At 48.9% G+C, this 26147-nt stretch overlaps 1 protein-coding gene across 7 annotated transcripts in view; it reads left to right on the forward strand.

The window, feature by feature from the left end:
• Positions 1-26147, forward strand: part of LOC147108053 (CUGBP Elav-like family member 4) — a 520783-nt gene that overhangs the window by 245783 nt on the left and 248853 nt on the right. For 6 of the 7 annotated variants that reach the window (XM_086004501.1, XM_086004503.1, XM_086004502.1 and 3 more), the window contains one exon: positions 17284-17332. In XM_086004501.1, the coding sequence (XP_085860627.1) occupies positions 17284-17332 (49 nt within the window). Of the gene's footprint in view, positions 1-8327; positions 8690-17283; positions 17333-26147 lie in introns of those variants that run through there. The other variant, XM_086004507.1, reaches the window with a different exon arrangement.

Here is a 26147-nt window from a genome sequence, read left to right on the forward strand (position 1 = left end):
GAACTAGTGAAGGATAACTAGACTTCCATGTTGTGAAACAGTCGATTAAAGCCTTGTTTAATACTCTGACCAAGTGCCTAGTAGTTTTCTTATGTCAGCCCCTGTACCTGTACACCGCACACAGGGCGGGTTGCCTGGGCCCAGAGCAGAGGAGCCTATCTGTCAGCAGCCATTGCTGTTCACTGCCATTTCAGAAGCAGCGCTGATCTAAGGTGTGGCCCACTTTTACTTCCGCCCAAAAGTTTCATTTAAAAAACTCGCCAGGTTGTAGTTGACAAATGGCCTGCGGTTTACAGGATTAGTAAGGGTGTGGATTAATAAAAAGAGGACACTTGTTTTATGCTTGAAGATATCTCGCTGTCTATCAAGTGTCGTTCACACTTTATACACATGTATGCATGTATTTCCTGACTTACATTATATGCGCAACTAATACAATATTGCAACTTTTCATAGTGTGTGCACCTGGGGGTGCTACTTATAGAGCTATTAAGCAATATATTTCTGGTTAATATTTTAGCTGTCATAATTGCCACACTGGTAGCATAAAGACAGCAAATTCAATGGTATCTGAACTGCTTGTCTCTCTGTCTGTCTGTCTCTCTGTCTGTCTGTCTGTCTCTCTCTCTGTCTGTCTAACTATCTATCTATCTATCTGTCTGTCTGTCTGTCTCTCTGTCTGTCTCTCTGTCTGTCTGTCTGTCTCTCTGTCTGTCTGTCTGTCTCTCTCTCTGTCTGTCTAACTATCTATCTATCTATCTGTCTGTCTGTCTGTCTGGCAATCCCTCTCTCTATACCTATATTCATCTATCTATCTGCCTCTCTGGCTCCGTGCCTGTCTATTTATCTATCTGTCTATCTATCTAACTGTCTATCTATCTCTGTCTCTTTATCAGCCCATCTATCTTTCTGTCTCCCTTTCAGCTTCCATTACAGTTCAGTGTTTCAATGTCCACAGCCAGCCCAGAAAACACAGAAGCACAAAGAGGGAGTTTCTAATTTAGCTGAACGACCTCTTGCTTCTTTCCTTCTCAACCCTTCGACTTCCTGACCACATTGCCACCTCAACGGTATCCTTGCACTCGGTCCCTGGGTCTCGTGCCGTCTCATGGGCGTTGACCCTTGCCTGTCACTTTAACCTGCGCCCGGCTGCAATCCCCTCCTCCTGCTCGATCCCGGGCCTCCACTCACTGGCCCGCACACAACACAATGGAAGATGCAATAGTGAGAACAATAAACGAGCAGATATGAAGGGTTTTAATAGAGTAGATAGGGAGAAACTGTTTCCACTGACGGGAGGGTCGGTAACCAGAGGACACAGATTTAAGATAATTGGGAAAATAACCAGAGGGGGAGATGAGGAGAATGTTTTTTACGCAGCGAGTTGTTGTGATCTGGAATGCGCTGCCTGAAAGGGTGGCGGAAGCAGATTCAATAGTAACTTTCAAAGGGGAATTGGATAAACATTTGAAGGGGAATATTTTGCAGGGCTAAGGGGAAAGAGCGGGGGAGTGGGACTAATTGGATAGCTCTTTCAAAGAGGCGCGGTGGGCCGAATGGCCTCCTTCTGTGCTGTTTGAGGCTATGGATTGTATCTCCCCTGTCGTTGCTCATGTGTAGCCTGGGGTGTGATGTTTGGATGCTAACTTAGCCTGTTCCTTTAGGGTCACTGAGCAGGCAATGTTTATTACGGGTCTGTAGCTGCCTGTAAATTGCTGAGATCTACTGGCGATGACGCAAATCTCTTGTAAATTTCAGGCTGCAGGTCAGAAGAACCTAGAATGAATTGCTTGACTTTCTCACTTTTAAGCTGGCTTAGTGACTGTTACAAAGGGTGACACATGCATTGTAGCGGACAGTGCCAGAGACTTGAGCATTTAAAAAAATATACGATGGACAGAATGTGCGATATAAAATATGGTGTACAATTTTCTATTAATTGTGTATTTTTAAGCTCTCAATATGTGACGATGTAAATTATACACTGGTAATTGTTATCTAATGTGCAGCTGTGATGTCACTTAGTGGCGACTCATTAACCAGGTTTTATGGTGCATGCAAATACATATCTTAAACAGAGGTGGAATTCAGCCGTCTAGATCAGGAAGATCCAGGATTCAATCTCCCCCGCTCTGCGCTGATTTAGCCCATCTCAGCCGAGGCAGTGGTTAGCATCTACAGGGCTGGCGGGTTAGAGAGGGAAATAAGCTCGAGGTCCCGCTTCCTGCTGAGAGGTGCCAGCCTGTGGGCATCAAGTAAGGAGGGGGATGGTGCCCAGCTGTGATTGCCCCCACCGCCACGGTCGGGAGCCTGCAGACCCGCATGTGAACGAGTCCCAGTCGGGCACGGGGCCAGACGCCTGTGATGCAGTGGCCCAGCAAAGGAGTCAGTGCCTTCAGGAGAAAGCAGAGACCCTAAAGTGGCAGAGCAGAATACAGGAAACTCTTTTATCCAGCACCGATGGGACCGGCGTGGTGCCGGTTGATCAAAAAGTCCAGATTACAGAGAGGTATACTTACCAAGGTATGAGAGCCCCATACACGGCCACAGATCCAGGCGTCCCTGTTGCATGGCAACAGATCCAGGAACCCCAGTTACACGGCCACTAATATGAAGTAAAACTTACCTGAACCTACTCCTGCATTTTGCCGGTTAAGAGAGATTTCCGGTTACTTAGGTGCCGGTAAAAAGAGAGTGCCCTGTATATTTACATATATATATATATATACTAAAACCTGCTGGTACAGTCTAGGCTTCTTTAGCTCATCGATGCGTGCCCTTCAGTTGCTGTGCAGGGTGAGCTGGGAGGGCCACGTTACGAATGCGCACGGCCAGCGTGGGAACCTTGGGGAACTGGCTGCACATACCGGGAGATCGCGGGCGCAGTGTGCCACCGATTGCCCGATACGTGCGCCCTCGGTGGGGCGAGGCCCCCTGCTGGTAGCGCGCGGTCATGACACAGAATCACATCGAATTTTACAGCACAGAAACAGGCCATTCGGCCCAACTGGTCCGTGCCGGTGTTTATGCTCCACACGAGCCTCCCCCTCCCATCCCTCTTCATCTCTCCCCATCAACATAACCCTCTATTCCCTTCTCCCTCATGTGCTTATCTAGCCTCCCCTTAAATGCATCTGTGCTATTCGCCTCAACCACTCCCTGTGGTAGCGAGTTCCACATTCTCACCACTCTCTGGGTAAAGAAGCTTCTCCTGCATTACCAATTGGATTTATTAGTGACTATCTTATATTTATGGCCCCTAGTTCTGGTCTGCCCCACAAGTGAAAACACCTCCTCTACATCTACCCTATCAAACCCCTTCATAATGTTAAAGACCTCTATCAGGTCACCCCTCAGCCTTCTCTTTTCTGGAGTGTGATGAAATATGCCATTCATCAGGCACTGTATTCCCTGTGTTTAGTTTAGTTTCAGTTTCATTTCCTTACCTGTATTGTATTGTGTGTAGGGCTCCGCCCATACCTGGCCCCTACTTAAGCAAGCCCCAGCGTGTCTCACAGCAGTACAGCAGATCTCTGGATGAGAGACACTTCTCCAATGTGTATTACTTTCTGAGTTAATAAAAGCCTTGCTTTGCTCCGTTAACGTCGAGTCTCGGATTCATTGAGGCACATCATGGAGGAAAGAGCCCCAGCCTGTTCAATCTTTCCTGATAGGTACAACCTCTCAGTACTGGTATCATCCTTGTAAATCTTTTTTGCACCTTTTTTCTAGTGCCTCTATATCCTTTTAATAATGTAGAGACCAGAACTGTTCACCATACTCCAGTGTGGTCTAACCAAGATTCTATGCAAGTTTAACATAACTTCTCCACTTTTCAATGCTGTCCCTCTAGAAATGAACCCCAGTGCTTTGTTTGCATTTTTTATGGCCTTGTTAACCTGCATTGCTACTTATAATGATTTGTGAATCTGTACCCCGAGATCCCTTGGCTCCTCTGCCCCATAGAATGAGCCTTGTTGGTATCGAGGAGAGGACGTTTTGGTGATTTGTTTTGATCTCTGCCAGCTTATTGGAAGCAGGCAAGGTTGCTGAGAGTCTCTCCGAATGCTTCTAATTGGCTCCCAATCTGGCAACGCCTCAATTTAAAAATTCTCCAACCTTGTTTTCAAATCCCTCCATGGCCTCGCCCCCCTCCCTATCTCTGTAACCTCCTCCAGCCCCACAACCCTCTGAGATTTCTGCGCTCCTCCAATTCTGGCCTCTTGCGCATCGCTGATTTTCATCGCTCCACCATTGGCGGTCGTGCCTTCAGCTGCCGAGGCCCTAAGCTCTGGAATTCCCTCCCTAAACCTCTCCGCCTCTCTCTCCTCCTTTAAGACACTCCTTAAAACCTACCTTTTTGACCAAGTTTTTGGTCATCTGTCCTAATATCTCCTTATGTGGCTCGGTGTCAAATTTTGCCTGATTACGCTCCTGTGAAGCACCTTGGGACGTCTTACTACGTTAAAGGCGCTATATAAATACAAGTGTTGTTGATCTATAATATGCATATTATATAACATCTGATGTCTTCCCAGTTGTTTTTCTTACTTGTTTCCTGATCCAGCTGTTTATAATTCCAGCCTGTTTCTGTGTGATAGATTGACTTCCGTATTTTACTATTTTTGAGGCTAATTAATACTAGGAGCCTTCGTTTGCAACCTGGACCCTTCCATTTATCACGTATCTGACGGTAATAGTTGCTGCTAACCTGAAGTCACAGTTTAACAAATAGTTTGCCAGAATTTTAGTTGTATTTAAAAGGGCGATGTCGCCTGGCCCAGTGGGGAGTGGGGACCAGCAACTCTCGTTGGCTTAATTCCTGAATTGGCCACAAACAGCTTGCCCTGTAAAACGTAATTGTGTAATTGTGATCACAGTACTCTTCCCCTCCCGCAGGCTGGAATAGGATTCTACTTGTTAGTCGTCATGCAGTCTTCTTCTTCTTAGGCAGTCCCTCGGAACCGAGGATGACTTGCTTCCACACTAAAAATGAGTTCTCGGGTGACTGGTGAGTCCAATGCGGGACCTACAGTCTCTGTCGCTGTTGGGGTTGTCCATGAGTGTCCTGACGTTCCAGGTCCCGAACTTCATTTTAAAGGGTGGAAGATGCCTGTGAGTGAATTATTTTGACGTGGGGTGGCCGTTGCACACCAGCTACCACACGGGCTTGACAGAGCAAGGTCTTGGTCCAATGGCAAGGGGATCCAAGATGATTGGAGACCAGGCTCTGCTACATCGGCCTAGCACACACACAAACATACTCCTACTGTCCTCCTCCCTCCTTCCCACAGGTCCTCTCTGCCTCATGCAGTACCTCACCCATGAAGCACTTATTCTTGCGTGCCGGACGGCTATTTGACTGCAGGGAGCATCACAGCTGAACCTGATGCTGTCCTCTGCCACTATCCCACCAGGCTTTCTGCTAAGAGGGGTCACTGGGCAGCGATCTGGGGTAGGACCATCCCCCCTCCCCCCCCCGGCTGATGTTAACCTCCCTAACCCAGGGGAGGTGCTACGGTCACTGTCCCTACCACTGCCCCAGCTATGGTCATAGAAGCATAGAAGATAGGAGCAGGAGTAGGCCATTCGGCCCCTCGAGTCTGTTCCGCCACTAATGAGATCATGGCCGATCATCCAAATTCAGTACCCTGTCCCTGCTTTCTCTCCATATCCCTTGATCCCTTTAGCCTTAAGAAATATATCTAACTCCTTCTTGAATAGATTTAATGAATTGGCCTCTACTGCCTTCTGTGGTAGAGAATTCCACAGGTTCACCACTCTCTGGGTGAAGAAATTCCTCCTCATCTCAGCCCTAACTGGCTTATCCCTTATAGGTCAGCTAACTCGGTGCAGAATGGGGGGATCAAAACCCGGAGACCTGTCTGGCCCGTGTTTCTCTCTCTCTCTCTCGTGTCCAAGACACTGCAATCACTGACACGGCCATTTCTGTGAACTGGATCCCCCGAGGAGAATTCAGCAGTGGAGCTCAGTTCCTATAGCAACAGACAGAATAACTACATCTAAAACATTCAAACAAAACTGTGACGGCAGCACAGCGGGGGTGGGGGGAATGGACACAGGTTCAAACTGGCGAAAGGCAAATTCAAGACTTGATGTCCGGCAGTCCTTTCTTTACACAAGGGGTTTATTGTCACTTGGAATCTACTTCCAGCAACACTTGCATTTCTGCAGTGGCTTTAACGGAGAAAGCGTCCCGAGGCACTTGACAGAAGAGAGGAAAGCAAGAAAGGAACAGTCGCTGAGGTGTGACAGGAGAGCTTGCTGTTTCCGTATCTTCACGCTCTTCCCTTTGGAGAATAGTGTGAAGCAGTGGTTTGATTAACAGGCCGTGGCGTGCATGCTCCTTCCGTGGCCATAACCATCTTTTTATACCAGCCGATTGGGGTGGGGGGGGTTAGTCCAATACGGGTGGGAGGGTGCTATGGGCTCTCATAATCCGTACGATGAGAGGGGGAGAGGGGGGCACACCCACCCACTAGTCACAGGTATCTTCCGCTGAATGTCAACCCAGAATTCAGAGCCAGAGCTCTGATCTCCACTCGCCCAGGACTGTGTCTTGTGATCTTTTGAAAGCCTTAGCCTGCTGTTTCTTACTTATCTTTCCCCCCTCCCTATCTCTGTAACCTCCTCCAGCCCCACAACCCTCCCAGATCTCTGCACCCCTCCAATTCTGGCCTCTTGCGCATCCCCCGATTTCACCGTTCCGCCACTGGCGGCCGTGCCTTCAGCCGCCTGGGCCCAAAGCTCTGGAATGTCCTCCGTAAACCTCTCCACCTCTCCCTCCTCCTTTAAGACTCTCCTTAAAACCTACCTAATATCACTTCATGTGGCACATTGTCAAATTCTATTTGATAAAGCTCCTGTGAAGTGCCTTGGGAGGTTTTACTATGTTAAAGGTGCTGTATAAATGCAAGTTGTTGCGCTGAGATTTGTAAGTGTCTGTGTATTTGCATCTAGTGCTACATTCTGTAGTGTAACTGGATGAGAGGCGGTGGGCTGGACGTGGAGGAGGGGGTAGTGTCCAATAACACAAGAAAAATATTGCTAAAATAGAGGCCCCCGATGGCTTAGTAGATACAAGCGCTGGTTAGTGGATGCTGAACCATATAGGCATGAAGGTCCCAGGTTCGATCCCTGTTCTGTGCTGAGGTGATTAATCTGAGCTGGAGGGTTAGTTGGGTTATCACGAATGACCAGAATGCAGGAGAGGAAAGATGCATTTAAGGGGAGGCTAGATAAACACACGAGGGAGAAAGGAATAGAGGGATATTTTGATGGGGTGAGATGAAGAGGGGTGGGAGGAGGCTGGTGTGGAGCCTAAACACCGGCACGGAGCTGTAGGGCCGAATGGCCTGTTTCTGTGCTGTAAATACTCGGTAATCATTTGGGACCTTGCTCCTGCTCACTAGTGTCAGCTGTGGCTCAGTGGGCAGCGCTCTCGCTTCTGAGTCAGAAGGTTGTGGGTTCAAGTCCCACTCCAGAGACTTGAGCACAAAATTCTACCCTGACACTCCTGGTGCTGCACTGTTGGATGGAACCCTTTTTCGGATGAGACGTTAAACCGAGGCCCCGTCTGCTCTCTCAGGTGGATGTAAAAGATCCCACGGCACTATTTCGTAAAAGAGGTGGGAAGTTATCCACGATGTCCTGGCCAATCTTTATCCCTCAACCAACATCACTAAAACAGATTATCTGGTCATTATCACATTGCTGTATGTGGGAGCTTGCTGTGCGCAAAATTGGCTGCCGCGTTTCCTACATTACAACAGTGACTACACTTCGAAAGTACTTCATTGGCTGTAAAGCGCTTTGGGACGTCCTGAGTTTGTGAAAGGCGCTATAGAAATGTAAGTCTTTCTTTTTCTATCCAGATATTCCTATTGGAACGTGTTCGGGTGTGGGTACCAGGCATGGACGGTGGTACCTCTGCCCCGCAGGTCAAATAGACTGCCCGCACCCACGGTCTAGGTGCCCACGTGCAGATTGGACACTGTGGTATTTAGAGTAGCTCGCATTTGTGGAGTCAGAGCCTTCTGGAGATGAGAGGAGGGAAACGGCGGGGGAGGTGAAGAGAATGAAGCCCATTCAAGGGCTGTGCCCTTTAGCCTTTCTAATACTGTACTTGCAAAGGTAATTTTAAGGTAATTGGCAGCAGAACCAGAGGGGAGATGAGGAGAACGAGAGCGAGTTGCCGTGATCTGCCTGAGAGGGTGAAGGGAGCAGATTGAATAGTAACATTCAAAAAGGAATTGGATAAACGGCTGCAGGGGAAACATTTGCAGGGCTATGGGGAGTGGGAATAATTGGATAGCTCTTTCAAAGATGCGATCAGGCACGATGGGCTGAATGGCCTCATTCTGTGCTGTATCATTCTACGAGTCTGAAGTCAGACAGACGCTCACAAAAGAAACTTGACTGGGTAAACAAAGCCTCTCTAGACAACGTAACTGCTGTTGCGAGTATCTGGGTCAGTGCCCGCACAGTGCCAGCACTCTGCCAGCAGCGACGGTGCCGAGCCCTAGATTCTAACCAGCTCTGTAAGTCTGTGACAGGATGCAGCATTATCATCTGGAAGGACGTGACTGAGTCCTCACCGAGGCTCACACTGCAGGCACAGAGCCTTTACCCAGCAACGTCACATCTGCTGCACTCACAGGCAGCTCTAGTGAGTATTTACGATGGCTGAATTTATGGGCTAATGTTCCAGCTCTGGGTTTTAGTCATTTTCAAGGTGAGGCTGGGCACTATCAGCATTAAACGAAGTCATCCCTGCCTGCTCCCCCCATATATCAGATTATTATTAGGACATTTTGAAAAGCCATTACGGAGTTCTCCTTGAAGAAGTGTTTATGGGATTGTAATGTCAGTAAAACAGATCTTTCCCACTACTGTATTGCGACTCTTTGGGGGCAGCAGCAGCAGCCAGGGTAGGTCAGTGCTCCCTTAAGACTGCGAAGATCCATACCTAAGTACTGTTTGATGTGGAGATTTGTGCTCCCACTAACTGTGGCTGAATATGATTAACAAAACATTTCTGGTTTTCATTTGTTTTTCCCGTGGCTGAGGCATAGCGGAGGAATAAATAAACCTCCTGTAAGGTTGGAAAGTGCCAGTTGTCGATAATAATGGCCAAACGCTTAATGTATTTGTAGGACACTCCTCTTCGCTCGGCTATTTTAAGGGAGAGATTAACCCACTTATTCCTAACAGTGTGCTCAAGCCCCACTCCAGGACTTGAGCACATAATCTAGGCTGACAGTCTAATGCAGTACTGTATCTCGGATGAGATGTTAAACCCGAGGGCCCCCGTCTGCCCGCTCGGGTGGACGTAAAAGATCCCACGGCCACTATTTCGAAGAAGAGCAGCGTGGAGTTCTCCCCGGTGTCCTGGGGCCAGTATTTATCGCTCTACCAACATCACTAATAACAGATTCTCTGGTTATTATCACGTCGCTGTTTGTGGGAGCTTGCTGTGCGCAAATTGGCTGCCGCGTTTCCCACATTGCAACAGTCAAAAGTACTTCAGTGGCTGTAAAGCGCTTTGGGATGTCCTGAGGTTGTGAAAGGCGCTATAGAAATGCAAGTTCTTTCTTGCTTTCTTTACTAAGGGAGCGCAGCATTGAAAAGTTGCCTTTTAGATGAATCATTAAACCGAGGCACTGTTCTATTGGCTCAGTTGGATGTAAAATGGAACTTTTCAAAGAAGAGCATGGATTCTCCCAGTGTCCTGGCCAACCAACATTTCCCCCTCCAACCAACACAGCCAATAGAAACGTAGATTAACTTTTCAATTTGCCCCTTTTGTGGAGTCTAACTGAGTGCAAATGGCTGCTATGTTTGTCTACAGTTAATTACACTTCAAACGTAATTCATTGGCTGTGAAGCACTTTGGGACATCCTGGGGACGTGAAAGGCACTAACCAAATGTAAGCTCTTTCTTTTAATGGGTAATGTTATTATCACCAACAGGGACATCCAGCTGCATAACTATCTATAGACTCTTACAGCACAGAAGGAGGCCATTTGGCCCATCGTGTCAAAGAGCTATCCAATTAGTCCCACACTCCCCTGCTCTTCCCCCCCCCCCCCCCATAGCCCTGCGATTTTTTCCCCCTTGTAGTTTATGTATTTACGAATATATCATAGGTTTTCAAAACTGGGTTCACTTGACCATAGGAAGCCCACAGGAGGATGTTGGGAGTTCCTGGCATCACAGGGTTCTGTTCATTTATTTTCAGGGCTAAAACATTTGCTGTATCCTTTGACTTACTGGAACATTATTTCGGTAGCTGTACACGAATAAAACCCTTTGCTGCAATGTTTTCCATTGACCAGATGAAGCCCTCTTTCGGATTGGTGGCTCCCAGGAATGTATTGATATTTGCAGGAAGTCCCTAAGGGTGTGTTCCTGTTTACAGGGGGTCCCCAAGACTCTGTTAATATTTGCAGTGGATCTCTATAAATGTGTCAGTATTTTACCTGAGTGTAGGAGTGGGCCATTGGCGTAGCGGTAGCATCCACGCTGCTGGGCCAGAAGGCGTAGGGTTTCGAACCCCGCTCCAGACAGTCCCGGCAAGTGGAGTCGAAGCTCCGGCTCTAAATTCTGGGTTGACATCCAGCGGGATACTTGCGTCCGTGGGTGTGGGTGGCCAACCCCCCTCGTATGGGTTGTGGGAGCCCGTAAAACCCTCCCGCCATAGGACTAACCACCCTAATGGCTGGTACGAAGATGGTTACGGTCACGGAAGGAGCGTTAATCGCGGCCAGAAATCCTTCCACCACTTCATACAGTTCCCCAAAGGGAACAGTGTGAAGACACGTACGACGACAACCTGAGTGTAGTAACATTTGCAGGGTGTCCCCAGGAATGTGTCAGTACTTAAGAGGGCCCCTAGTTGTGTGTTAGTATTTACAGGACATTCCCAGGAGTGTGTTAGTAGTTACAGAGCGTCCCCGGGAGTTTGTCAGTATTTATAGAGGGTCCCCCAAGCAAAGTTCCCTTTAAACTGCAGCGCTCTGAAGGATCCCCGCAGCTGGTGAGCCGGCTTTTAAATAGAAAAACTGAATTTTAAATAGTCTGCGCAGCCCCTTAAAGGAGCTGCGCAGGCCAAAAAAAATTAAAGGAACATTGTTCCCGGGAGAATGTCAGTATTTACAGAGGGTCCCCGGGAGAGTGTCAGTAATTACAGAGGGTCCCCGGGAGAGTGTCAGTATTTACAGAGGGTCCCCGGGAGAGTGTCAGTATTTACAGAGGGTCCCCGGGAGAGTGTCAGTATTTACAGAGGGTCCCCGGGAGAGTGTCAGTATTTACAGAGGGTCCCCGGGAGAGTGTCAGTATTTACAGAGGGTCCCCGGGAGAGTGTCAGTATTTACAGAGGGTCCCCGGGAGAGTGTCAGTATTTACAGAGGGTCCCCGGGAGAGTGTCAGTATTTACAGAGGGTCCCCGGGAGAGTGTCAGTATTTACAGAGGGTCCCCGGGAGAGTGTCAGTAATTACAGAGGGTCCCCGGGAGAGTGTCAGTATTTACAGAGGGTCCCCAGGAGAGTGTCAGTATTTACAGAGGGTCCCCAGGAGAGTGTCAGTATTTACAGAGGGTCCCCAGGAGAGTGTCAGTAATTACAGAGGGTCCCCAGGAGAGTGTCAGTATTTACAGAGGGTCCCCGGGAGAGTGTCAGTATTTACAGAGGGTCCCCGGGAAAGTGTCAGTATTTACAGAGGGTCCCTGGGAGAGTGTCAATATTTACAGAGGGTCCCCGGGAGAGTGTCAGTATTTACAGAGGGTCCCCGGGAGAGTGTCAGTATTTACAGAGGGTCCCCGGGAGAGTGTCAGTAATTACAGAGGGTCCCCGGGAGAGTGTCAGTATTTACAGAGGGTCCCCGGGAGAGTGTCAGTATTTACAGAGGGTCCCCGGGAGAGTGTCAGTAATTACAGAGGGTCCCCGGGAGAGTGTCAGTATTTACAGAGGGTCCCCGGGAGAGTGTCAGTATTTACAGAGGGTCCCCGGGAGAGTGTCAGTATTTACAGAGGGTCCCCGGGAGAGTGTCAGTATTTACAGAGGATCCTCGGGAGAGTGTCAGTATTTACAGAGGGTCCCCGGGAGAGTGTCAGTATTTACAGAGGGTCCCCGGGAGAGTGTCAGTATTTACAGAGGGTCCCTGGGAGAGTGTCAGTATTTACAGAGGGTCCCCGGGAGAGTGTCAGTATTTACAGGGGGTCCCCGGGAGAGTGTCAGTATTTACAGAGGGTCCCCGGGACAGTGTCAGTATTTACAGAGGGTCCCCGGGAGTGTGTCAGTATTTACAGAGGGACCCCGGGAGAGTGTCAGTATTTACAGAGGGTCCCCGGGAGAGTGTCAGTATTTACAGAGGGTCCCCGGGAGTGTGTCAGTATTTACAGAGGGTCCCCGGGAGTGTGTCAGTATTTACAGAGGGTCCCCGGGAGAGTGTCAGTATTTACAGAGGGACCCCGGGAGAGTGTCAGTATTTACAGAGGGACCCCGGGAGAGTGTCAGTAATTACAGAGGGTCCCCGGGAGAGTGTCAGTATTTACAGAGGGTCCCTGGGAGAGTGTCAGTATTTACAGAGGGTCCCCGGGAGAGTGTCAGTATTTACAGAGGGTCCCCGGGAGTGTGTCAGTATTTACAGAGGGTCCCCGGGAGTATGTTGATAAAATACTAACAATTGCCACTACAGAAATGTCAAAAGTGAAATTGCATTTCTTTTTGAAAAAATAATCTTCCTTTGGCTGGAGGATCAAGTTGCCACTGGGAAATTCCCAGCCCTTCTACAGGGTGGAGACCCAGGGGACACCAGAAACGGAGAGGCCAGTTGACTCTTCATGTAAATGACCCTGGGCCTGGGATTTGGGACAGCGTCATTTCCGGGGCAGAGTGGCAGGTGGAAGCCTTGCCCCAGTGTACTTCCAGTGACGGTGGTGTGTGGGGGGGGGGGGGGGCTCCAGGAATTTCGAGGCCACTGTCACATCCAGCAACAGACTGTGGCAGAGGCCGAGGACAAGCCACGGCCCTCTCTGTCGCAGATGGTGACATGAATCTTGGCATTCATGTGGAAATGACTTATGAAATGATACTGGGCGGCCTGCGGGTGGCACTGTCCAGGGAGAGTATAAATACTCGGGCATGGGCCCAGCTTGCTCAGGACATTCGTTAACAGGAATTAGTGAAGAACACAACTAGATCTCCATGTTGTAAAACAGTTGATTAAAGCGGTGTTTAACGCTTAGACCAAGTGCCTAGTAGTTTTCTTACGTCAGATGGTGTGCGCTGCATGGAGACCAAGAACAGTAGGGTGCAAAAAAAACTTTTGACACGCAGCTTTCATACTTCAACTTTCTATAATTCGGGGAATTGCAGGAATGAGTGAACATTAGAGACACTAACGGTGCGTCTGGATGCTATAATGGGAGGTAACAACAGAAAATGCTGGAAAAACTCAGCAGGTCAGGCAACATCCGTGGAGAGAAATTTGAGTTGACGTTTCGGGTCGAACCCTTCTTAGTGCGATGAGTCTTGATGGACCCAATAGCCTTTTTTCATCCTTAGCTCGTCTTATGTAACTCATTTTACATGCTCCAGGGAAGAGATGACTGCATGTAATCTGGGCTGTAAACCTGGCAAAATGCATCGTTTAATCTTTGAACAGGAATATTCAGCCTGAACTGTTCTATAAATAGGACTGAATATAAGAACGGCCATTTATAAAGCACCTTTCACATTTTCAGGGCCTCCCAAAGTGCTTCCCAGCCAATGAATTATTTTTGAGATGTAGTCAGTGTTGTTATTTGGCAAATGCAGCAGCCAACACAGCAAAGTCCCACATACAACAGTAAGTTGAAGGATCACTTTTTTTTTCCGGTTTGAAGGATTGATGTTGATCAGGACAACACTACTGCTCGCCTTCAAATACTGCAATGGGATCTTTTCGCCCGTCTGAGATGGTAGACGGGAGCCTCGGTTTAACAGCGCATCCGGTAGACAGCTCCACCTCTCACTCCCTCACTGCTACATTGAAATATAAAAACAGAAAATGCTGGGAGAACGCTCAGCCAGTCGGGCAGCATCTGTAGAGAGAGAGAAACAGAGTCAACGTTTCAGGTCGATGACCCTCCGCCAGCAACTGCATTGAAATGTTGGCCTGGGTTACGTGCTCTGGTTCGGGAGTGGGGTTTGAACCTATGAACTAGAAGCGAGAGTCCTATCACTGAGCCAAGAGTGACGCGCGTCAGGTTGAAATTGTTTTTTTTTGCCTCGGCTGTGTGAGTAGCAAACCACAGACTGTGTCCTCCCCTCGCCAACAAAAAAACAATTGGAAGCTGGATGATATAATGGGTCAGACACTGAATTTTCACTTGAGCTCAAATCTAGTCTAGTCTAGACCGATGGGATGAAAGATTCATAGAATCAGAGAACGATACAGCACAGAAGGAGGCCATTCGGCCCATCGTGCCTGTGCTGGCTCTTTGGTAGAGTTCTCCAATTAGACCCACTTCCCTGCCCTTTCCCCGTAGCCCTGTATTTTTTTTTCCCTTCAAGTATTTATCCAATTCCCTTTTGAAAGTTACTATTGAATCTGCTTCCACCGCCCTTTCAGGCAGCGCGTTCCAGATCACAACAACTCGCTGCATAAAAAAATATTTCCTCCTGTTACCTCTGGTTCTTTTGCCAATCACCTTAAATCTGTATCCTCTGGTTACCCACCCTCCTGCCACTGGAAACAGTTTCTCCTTATTTACTCTATTGAAACCCTTCATGATTTTGAACAGCTCCATCAAGTCTCTTCTTCATCTTCACTGCTCTAAGGAGAACAACCCCAGCTTCTCCAGTCTCTCTACATAACTGAAGTCCCGAGCATCATGGTGGTAAATTCCCTTGCCGTTGTGCTTAAGGGTCCAACGTGGAATGAGTTTGGTCACTCTGAATCCACCTAGTCAGTCAGACAGCACAAAGCTTCTCCTAACTGCAAACCTCCCTCAGGGAGATCACGGGATGGCTGTTGCGGGAAGTGTAAAAAAAGCTGCAGCCAGGGTCATCCCTCTGAGATTGGAACTGAGGCACGTTGTTGGGGGCAGAATAGAGGGAACTTTACTCTTCATCTAAGTGCAATAGCTTACCTGGGGGTGTTCGATACTGAGATGGGTGGCGGGGGCGGGGGGAATTTTCTCCACAAAATTGCGCAGGGTCATGATAGAAAGAGCAGGAAAATGGGGCGGTGGAGCTGATTGCTGCCTCACCATCCTGCCAGGATTTCCCTCCTTGCTGGGGCCACCACTGCCCTTTACTTCTCTGCCTACCACTCGTGGCGGCACGGACTGAGATCCCCAGTGGAGTTTCCTTCTTTCCATCGCAGATACTTCCGCTTCCCAGGGTTTCCACAGGGAAAGGTCCTGGGAAGCGGTGGGAACAGCAATGGAGGGAGAGAGCCTTTAGACTGTGGAATCAAAAACACAATCTCTAAATTTGCGGACGACACCAAATTGTGGAGGCGGGGGGGGGGTGGTATGGGGGGGTGGGGAGGATAGTCAATACTGAGGAGGACTGCAACAAATTACAGGAGGAGTCATGGAGTCATTATGGCACAGATGGAGGCCATTCTGGCCATCGAGTCCATGCCAACTCTCTGTAGAGCAATCCAGTCAGTCCCATTCCCCCGCACGACCCCCATAACCCTGCAAGTTTGTTTCCCTCAAGTGCCTATCCAATTTCCTTTTGAAATCATTTGAGGACTTTAATAAACTTGCAGAATGGGCATATGATTGGCAAATGAAGTTCAACACAGATAACTGTGAGGTATTACATTTTGGTAGGAAGAATAGGGAGGTCACTTATCACTTGGAGGGTGCGAGTCTGGGTGGGGTAGAGGAACAAAGGGATCTCGGAGTACAAATACACAAATCACTAAAAGTTGCAACACAGGTAAGCAAGGCCATAAAAAAAGCAAACCAAGCACTAGGGTTTAGTTCTAGAGGGATAGAATTAAAAAGTAGGGAAGTTATGTTAAACTTGCATCGAACCTTGGATAGACCACACTTGGAGTATTGCGTACAATTCTGGTCGCCATATTATAAAAAGGATATAGAGGCACTGGAGAGGGTGCAGAGAAGATTTACAAGGATGATACCAGAAATGCGAGGGTACGCCTATCAGGAAAGAATGGACAGGCTGGGTCTCTTTTTGCTTGAAAAGAGAAGGTTGAGGGGTGACCTAATAGAGGTCTTTAAAATTATGAAGGGTTTTGACAGAGTGGATACAGAGAGAGTGTTTCCACTTGTGGGGAAGAGCTTAACCAGAGGCCATCAATATAAGATAGTCACCAAGAAATCCAATAGGGAATTCGGAAGAAATGTCTTTACCCAGAGAGTGCTGAGAATGTGGAACTCGCTACCACAGGGAGTGGTTGAAGCAAATAGTATAGATGCATTTAAGGGGAGGCTGGACAAGCATATGAGGGAGAAGGGAATAGAGGGTTATGCTGATAGATTTAGATGGGGAAAGACGGGAGGAGGCTCGAGTGGAGCATAAACGCCGGCATGGACTGGTTTGGCTGAATGGCCTGTTTCTGTGCCGTATATCCCATGCTGTGGCCTCCTCTCTTTCCGTTTCCCCCTCCACCCCCTAACAGTAACCCGTTGAAGGTCCCAGACTGAACCAAGGCTTGGCGTGGCACTGCTGGGACCGGGGATTGAACCCTAGGGACATCCACGGCCTGTATAGCTCAGTACCACCGCCCCCCACCCCTCCCCCTCAAATGCCAATTTCATCCTTCAAGCCATGGCGAAGCTCCTGCCTCTGAGACTAGGCACTTCTTCCCGGCTGCATGCCCACCTCAGAGCAACCGATACCCAGATTTACCCTCCCCAAGTCTCAGGAGACAGCACACCCGGGCTGGAGGAATGTGAATGGCTGGCGAAACATCCAGCAGTTGTGCCGCCAGTCAATCACAATTCCAGAAGGAAGCTGATTAGAAGGCCCCGGCTAATACGCTTTGAAGAAAACATTTATTAACTCAATACAAATCTCATTCTTTCCTCCCCCAGTGGAAATGGTAATGTCTCGCATGTAATAGTGCAGCAAGGACTGTGGATTTGAATTATTTTTTTGCAAAGTAAGATGTTGTCAAAGACCTGAAATGTGCGGCCGGTGCCTTGAAGTGACATTGTGATTTATAACTCGCTAAAGATGCTACTTTCAATAGAAATTCTAATCTCCAATTCCTCTTCTTTCTTTTTTTTTATCTTTCAGATGAATCGGCCCATTCAGGTGAAGCCTGCTGACAGTGAGAGCCGTGGAGGTAGTTGTAACCGATATTTTATCGAGGGGAAGATATCAGTCACTGGGACTTCCTCAATAACCTAATTAGACCGTGACTGAAGTAAATGTGATGCGTTGGGTTGAGTGTGGATTTAAATGCTCGCACTATCAGCAGCTCTTTTCTTCCAGATCTCTTCACCCTCCCCACCACCCCCCTCCCTTTCTCTGGAGGTGCAGTTGCGGGGTACGAGACTGCAGAGGCACCATCAGTGCTTCACCCGATTACTCGCTCGCCATGGCCTTATTTTTTATCCGTGGGAGGGTATCACAGGTGAATACCGCCGCTCTCCCCACCCCCGCCCCCTTCACCCCTTGTCCTAGCTGATGTCCACCGCCTTGCCACGTAAATCGCCGGACAGCAATCAGGAACGGTGATTCTCTCGCCCAAAACCAAAGGGGCGTTGAAGTGAGACCAACTGTAGCACCCGAGACATTGCCCTCATTGAGGTCAGCTAGCTCAGCACTGATTGGAGATCAATCATGGGCCCTTCCCGTCGTGCATGGTTCATGGTGCAAGTGCATTTACCCACTGAACTACGGGAGAAAAAAAAAAAAAATTTTGTGAAGCGAATACCTGACTGAGGTGCATTATTGTTGGCACTGAGAGATTGAGTAGACTAGGCCTATATTCCCTAGAGTTTAGAAGAATAAGAGGTGATCTCATTGAAACATAAAATTCTTAAGGGGCTTGACAGGGTAGATGCAGGGAGGATGTTCCCCCTGGCTGGGGAGTCTAGAACCAGGGGTCACAGTCTCAGAATAAGGGGTCGGCCATTTAGGACTGAGATGAGGAGAAATGTCTTCACTCAGAGGGTGGTGAATCTTTGGAATTCTCTACCCCAGTGGGCTGTGGAGGCTCAGTCGTTGAGTGTATTCAGGACAGAGATCGATAGATTTTTGGATACTAAGGGAATCAAGGGATATGGGGATAGTGTGGGAAGGTGGAGTTGAGGTAGAAGATCAGCCATGATCTCATTGAATGGCGGAGCAGGCTCGAGGGGCCGAATGGTCGACTCCTGCTCCTATTTCTTATGTTCTTATGTTCTTAAAGTGAGTTTGTGGTGCAGCACCCATGGTAGCTGTATCTGTTGGAGCTTAACTGTTGTGATCTGATACTCATATTTAATAATCAATTTTAATTAAACTTAATATAAAGTTTCAAACTATGGCTCTCCCAGCAGTTCTGTGGAGTGTTTTGGGATGTATTTCTATGCTGAAAGAACAATGTCAACGCACAATGTTGTTGTTGGTTCAGTCCGCGAAAGCTATCATAGAATCTTACAGCACAGAAGGAGGCCATTCGGCCCATCGTGCCTGTGCCGGCTCTTTGAAAGAGCTCTCCAATTAGTCACCCCGCCCAACCCCCTGGCTCTTTCCCCATTAGCCCTGCAAATTTTTCTTTTTCAAGTACATCTCCACTTCCCTTTTGAAAGTGTAGATCCAAGGAATTACAGGAACACTGCAGTTTTAATCCCAGGTCCGCACTGAGGTAGCTGGCCTCACTTGGGTTGGCGGTAGGGATGCTACAACTGAACCCGCTGCTCGGGAAGGGGAAATGGTTCGGAGTCCTGATTGCTACGTAGTGACCCCTGCTGTAAAAGTGCTCGAGTATGGAGGTGGGGTGGGTGGGGGGGGGGGGGCGCGAGCATAGAATTGTGCTTGGCCCCCCCCCTGATAGTTCCCCCCATGGTCAAATAGCCTGTCCGCACTCACTGTGCAGGCTCACGCAAGAGGGTGAGGGAGGAACTGGACCCCAGCAAAAAATCAAGGGTGGAAAAGGCTGACATTTTAAAAGAACTCTAAGGATCGACATCATCACTGGTGTGGTGATGGAATTGCATAGCTAGTTACATCATTCGTATGTTTGTGATATAATGTCTTGCAGGAGGCTTTACCAGATGGCAATGCCCCTTTAACAACATATTTTTTCCAACATTCAGATAATGGATTCCTTAAGGGGGCTTTGTCTTCTGGGGGGTGGGTGTCTTGTGGGAGACATTACAATGTTTATTCATATTGTGGATGTGATGACCTCATTAAATGCACAGTAACATCGTTAAGACACCTTGAGCAGTGTGGGTGTTTTGTTTTGAAATGATAAATTGATCTGAAAATCAACAAGGGAAATGTATGAACTGCTATGGACTACAATGCAAAGTTTGTCAACACAGATTATTATGGCAGCTTTTGCGGATTTTAGGCTCTTCCTGGCTATTCCAGAAACTGCAAAGTCCCGCAAGAAACAAACACAGTGGTTCGTTGCTAAGGTTACACTCTCAAAACTCCAGATTCCTGAGTGTATGCTGTTGATAATCTAATGTTAACCTTGTGGCTGTGCTTTGAGATATCCATTGGGCTTTGCGTTAGGCAGAGCATTGTGGTGTGAGGAACATGGTTGACATTGAGAGAGAGAGAGGGCGTTGAGAACATGAGATCCAAGCATCTTGTTCATGCCACTAGTATCTACTCCAAGCTGGATACAGTTCCTTCACAAACAGTAAGTGGGTAGTAAGAGGCGGGGTGGGGCCTATTCGTGACAAAGAAGGTTTTATATGCTTAGAGACGCAGGGCAAGGCTAGAATACTCAATGAGTACTTTGTATCGGTGTTTACTAAGAAGGTGGATGCTGACAAAATATCGGTAGCAATGGAAGGGGTGAACATTGTTAGACAGGTAGTACGAGAAAGGCTGGGTATGCTTGGAGTGGATAAGTCGCCTGGTCCAGATGACTTGCATCCCAGGTTGCTAAGGGAATTGGGGGAGGAGATAGCGGAAGGGCTTGCCATAATTTTCCAATCTGCCCTAGTTGCAGGGGAGGTGCCTGTAGATTGGAAAGTGGCAAATGTGACACCATTGTTTAAGAAAGCGTGTAAGGACAATTCTAGTAACTACAGGCCGGTCAGTTTAACATCAGTGGTGGGTAAAGTTTTAGAAACAATAATCAAGGAAAAATTAACGGGCACTTGGAGAGGTTTAAGCTAATTAAGGAGAGCCAACACAGGTTTTTAAAAGGCAGATCATGTTTGACTAATCTAATTGAATTTTTTGATGAAGTAACAGGGAGGATCGATGAAGGGAATGCAATGGATGTTGTCTACATGGATTTTAGACAGGCGTTTGACAAAGTGCCACATAGAAGGCTGGTTAACAAAATTGAGGCTCACGGAATAGGTGCATCAGTGGCAGCTTGGATAAGGAATTGGCTTAAGGACAGAAAACAGCGAGTTTTGGTAAATGGCTGTTTTTAAGACTGGAGGATGGTAGACAGTGGTGTTCCCCAAGGGTCAATGATGGGGCCACTGCTTTTTTTGGTATATATAAATGACCTAGATATTGGAATACAAAGTAGAATTTCTAAATTTGCCGATGACATCAAACTTGGGGGTGTGGCAAACAGTGAGGATAATACCAATTGACTACAACAGGACATAGAAAGGCTAGCAGAATGGGCAGACAAGTGGCAGATGGAATTTAATACAGAGAAGTGTGAAATGATGCATTTTGGCAGAAGGAACAGGGAAAGGCAATATACACTTAATGGCATAGTTTTAAAGAGTGTGCAGGGACAGAGAGATCTGGGAGTTAATGTGCATAGGTCCCTGAAGGTGGCAGGACATATTGAGAGAGTGGTTAGCAAAGCATATGGGATCTTGGGCTTCATAAATAGAGGTATTGAGTACAAAAGTAGAGAAGTTATGCTGCACCTTTATAAAGCGCTGGTTAGGCCACAGCTGGAGTATTGCGTCCAGTTCTGGTCACCACACTTTAGGAAGGATGTGAAGGCCCTTGAGAGGGTGCAGAGGAGATTTACCAGAATGGTTCCAGGGATGGGGAACCTTAGCTACAAGGACAGGTTGGAGAAGCTGGATTTGTTTTCATTAGAGGAAAGGAGGTTGAGGGGTGATTTGATAGAGGTGTACAAGATTATGAGGGGTTTGGATAGGCTAGACGGGGAAAGGCTGTTCCCACTAGTTGATGGTACAAGGACTAGCGGACACAGATTTTAAGGTTTTGGGCAAGAGATATAGGGGGGACGTGAGGGAAAACTTTTTTATGCAGCGAGTGGTGAGGACCTGGAACTCGCTGCTGACGGAAGTGGTGGAAGCGGAGACACTCAATGTTTTCAAGGGGAGACTGGATAGGCACTTGAGGGAAATAAACTTGAAGGGCTACGGGGATAGAGCGGGGGAATGGGACTGACAGCATTGCTCTACAGAGAGCCGGCATGGACTCGATGGGCCGAATGGCCTCCTTCTGTGCCGTTATGACTCTATGACTATGACTCTATGGCCTAGAAATTCGGTATGGCTGCGTTTGGGGCGCTAGTCCTGGCGATGCGCAAAGTTTAGCGCCAGGCGCAATTTAGCGCCACCTAGCGCGATATTGGGTTGCAGCGCCCCTAAAGGTGATTGCGGTGCTAAATCAGGCACTGCACGCTACTCTTAAGGCGCTAACCAGGCGGCGTAACCCAATTTCGCCGCGGCGGGGCGCAGCGAGGGTGCTGTCAATAATCACTTTCCCTGAGACACACTGGTGCCGGCCAGCTCTTAAAGGGGCAGGTCAATTGGCATCACCAGACACACTCACTGCCTTGTAGGCCTTCAAAGCGGTGGGAGCCTACCTGTGGCGCACCAGCCTAGCAAGACATGGAAAGGGTGAGGCAGAGGGCGGAACGCCTCACTGATGGGGCATTGGATGCTTTGGTTGGCGCAGTGCAATCAAGGCCGAGGAAGATGTTCGGAATGTGATTTATGTTTTGGACAGTCTCCCGGGTGTGAGAGGCAGTTATGTGTCAGTGTATTAGTTTTGCTTTCTGTTGCCATAGCTTTCTCATGTTTGAAGGAACCACATTTTGTGTAATGAAACACTTTCTTCATTTACAATGGCCATGCCTGCTATTTACATGCATCTTGCCCTTCACAGGCTTGTGGGTATCAGACCGCTTCCATTCCTGTTCTTGGAATGGCAGCAAGCATTCCGTGAGAGGGGCCTAGAAGCTACTTCTGATCAGCCTCTGACGCGCAGCCTGAGAAGAGCCGCTCGCGTAGAAGTTCAGGCCAGCAGGCATCTTCTTTCTAAATTGCAGCCTTCTGACACACTGCTCCTCCGGCATGTTCATGTAGGATAACCCTGCCAGCGTAAGGTCTGCTGTGGCGACGTCTGTTGGCCCTCCTCCGTCTGGCCATGCCCGCCCCCCTCTCCCAGCATCTCAGTGCCCTTTCCAGATGATTCAACAGCAGGACGTTCCCCTCCAATGCAGCCCCCATAATAAGGTTCCCCGTTGTCAAGGCTCACCAACAGCAAGGTGATGGTCAGAAGGCTGAAGATCGTCTGCCTGCGCTGGCTCAGTGGTGAAATGGCTCTCAGTGTGTAGCTCAGCAACTCTTTGTAGCTCTCGAGGAAGTTGTGCTCCAAAAATGGCTGCCGCTTTTAAACCACACCAGTCCCCTTTAAATAATGCTCCTCCATCCCGAGAGCGACTTGGTAAGGTCCAGGTAAGCTGTCACTATTAGCGCCAGGCGCTATGGAGGGGGGCGCCACTGAATTTCCGGTCCGGGGCACCCAAAAGGTGTTGCACACTCAAATCACGTCATAATCAGCCTGCGCCCATGAGCGGGCGCTAAGATTTAGCGTCGGCACTAAATGCATGCTCAATATGGGGCGAGGCGCTAGGCGCCTTGTGCCCACCCGGAAATTGGCTAGCACCCCACTTCTCGGCCTCTTTAGGCGTTAATCGGTGGCGCTAACAACCGAATTTCTCCCCCTATGACTAAAGTGAGATGGGTTCTTACGGTTACCTGTCCCGAGAGAGGAATGAAACAGTTTTTTTTAATATTCTGTCATGGGATGTGGGCGTCGCTGGCAAGGCCAGCATTTATTGCCCTCGAGAAGGTGGTGGTGAGCTGCCTTCTTGAACCGCTGCAGTCTGTGTGGTGAAGGTGCTCCCACAGCGCTGTTCAGGAGGGAGTTCCAGGATTTTGACCCAGCGACGATGAAGGAACGGCTGATATACTTCTAAGTCAGGATGGTGTGTGACTTGGAGGGGAACTTGGAGGTGGTGGTGTTCCCATGCGCCTGCTGCCCTTGTCACGGGTTTGGGAAGTGCTGCCGAAGAAGCCTTGGCGTGTGTATGCATGTGTACGATTGGCCCAGGAGGTGAAATATCCCGGGCCTCAACTCTGAGGCAGCGGGTGAGTTTTCAACTCTCCTCGCCACCCATCTGCCCAAAACGCGCCTGGAGTTAAAATCGGGGCCTGTGTGATCCACCGGGCTTTCAGTCACCATTTTCACCACTAATGCTCGGTGTAGATTTACCCCCCCCCCACTATTATTACGATCCTTGGGACACTAAAGGAACAAGTTGTTGATATAAATTCTCGTCATTAGATGACTGATTCGTCACTTGTGATTTGTTGGTTGCTGATTCCATTTTGGATGGCGTTGTGAGTGTTCTTTTCGCCCCCTGCACAATTTCTAACCGGCGGATGTGGAGCAGTTTAGGCAGCGACCTGGGAGGGAGCCTCAAGCCTGTTTTGAGCCAGGGATGGAGAGTGGTGTTCAGAAGGGAACAGTCTGCAGAGGGGAAGAGAGCGGAGTTGTCCAAGGAGAATCCCAACAGAGCATCCGGATGCCAAATCAGCCATCCCTGACTTCTTCAGCTCAACCTCGCTGCTGCCTTGTGATTCCCGCTTGGATTATCCTTCAGGATTCCCTTCGAGAACCGGGAGAGCTGGTGACGCCACAGGAGAAAATATAAAGTTACGGAAAAATTAGTGAACATTAAAGTATATCAAGGAGCTGCATGGTATCATTACAGAAGTTCCAGGGATGAGGGACTTCAGTTACGTGGAGAGACTGGAGAAGCTAAGGTTGTTCTCCCAGAGAAGGTGAAGAGGAGAATTGATAGAAAATCATGAACGATTTTGGTAGAGTAAATGAGGAGAAACTGTTCCCAGTGGCGGAAAGGTCGGTAACCAGAGGACACAGATTTAAGATAATTGTCAAAAGAACCAGAGGGGAAATGAGGAAGCATGTTTTTTTACGCAGCGAGTTGTGGTGATCTGGAATGCACTGCCTGAAAGAGTGGTGGAAGCAGATTCAGTAGTAACATTCAAAAGAGAATCGGATAATAGAGTCATAGGGGGAGAAATTCGGTTGGTTGCGCCACCGATTAACGCCTAAAGAGGCCGAAAAGTGGGGCGCTAGCCAATTTCCGGGCGGGCGCAGGGCGGGCGCCTAGCGCCTTGCCCCATATTGAGCATGCATTTAGCGCCGGCGCTAAATCTTAGCGCCTGCTCACGGGCGCAGGCTGATTATGATGTCATTTGAGTGTGCAACGCCTTTTGGGCGCCCCGGACCGGAAATTCAGTGGCGCCCCCCTCCGTAGCGCCTGGCGCTAATAGTGACAGCTTACCTGGAACCTTACCAAGTCGCTCTCGGGCTGGAGGAGCGTTATTTAAAGGGGACTGGTGTGGTTTAAAAGTGGCAGCCATTTTTGGAGCACAACTTCCTCGAGAGCTACAAAGAGTTGCTGAGCTGCACACTGAGAGCCATTTGACCACTGAGCCAGCGCAGGCAGACGATCTTCAGCCTTCTGACCATCACCTTGCAGTTGGTGAGCCTTGACAACGGGGAACCTTCCTGTGGGCACTTATTATGGGGGCTGCATTGGAGGGGAACGTCCTGCTGCTGAATCATCTGGAAAGGGCACTGAGACGCTGGGAGAGGGGGGCGGGCATGGCCAGACGGAGGAGGGCCAACAGACATCGCCACAGCAGACCTTACGCTGGCAGGGTTTTCTGACAGCAGTTTTCCTACATGAACATGCTGGAGGAGCAGTGTGCCAGAAGGCAGCGATTTAGAAAGGAGGTGGTGACTGAGCTGTGCCAGCTGCTTCAGCCAGATCTGCAGCCTCAGATAAGGTGCAGGACATCTCTGTCGGTGGCTGAGAAGATGCCTGCTGGCCTGAACTTCTACGCGAGCGGCTCTTCTCAGGCTGCGCGTCAGAGGCTGATCAGAAGTAGCTTCTAGGCCCCTCTCACGGAATGCTTGCTGCCATTCCAAGAACAGGAATGGAACCGGTCTGATACCCACAAGCCTGTGAAGGGCAAGATGCATGTAAATAGCAGGCATGGCCATTATAAATGAAGAAAGTGTTTCATTACACAAAATGTGGTTCCTTCAAACATGAGAAAGATATGGCAACAGAAAGCAAAACTAATACACTGACACATAACTGCCTCTCACACCCGGGAGACTGTCCAAAACATAAATCACATTCCGACCATCTTCCTTGGCCTTGATTCCACTGCGCCAATCAAAGCATCCAATGCCCCATCAGTGAGGCATTCCGCCCTCTGCCTCACCCTTTCCATGTCTTGCTAGGCTGGTGCGCCACAGGTAGGCTCCCACCGCTTTGAAGGCTTACAAGGCAGTGAGTGTGTCTGGTGATGCCAATTGACCTGCCCCTTTAAGAGCTGGCCGGCGCCAGTGTGTCTCAGGGAAAGTGATTATTGACAGCACCTTCGCTGCGCACTGCCGCCGCAAAATTGGGTTCCGCTGCCGGGTTAGCGCCTTAAGAGTAGCGTGCAGCGCCTGATTTAGCGCCGCAATCACCTTTAGGGGCGCTGCAACCCACTATCGCGCTAGGTGGCGCTCAATTGCGCCTGGCGCTAAACTTTGCGCATCGCCAGGACCAGCGCCCCAAACGCGGCTATACCAAATTTCTAGGCCATAGAGTTATACAGCACAGAACGAGGCCCTTCGGCCCATCATGTCCATGCCGGCCATCAAGC

Source organism: Somniosus microcephalus, chromosome 13 (genome assembly GCF_052327205.1).
Source record: "Somniosus microcephalus isolate GS21.2 chromosome 13, FLI_Smic_1.0, whole genome shotgun sequence".
NCBI lineage: Eukaryota > Metazoa > Chordata > Chondrichthyes > Squaliformes > Somniosidae > Somniosus > Somniosus microcephalus.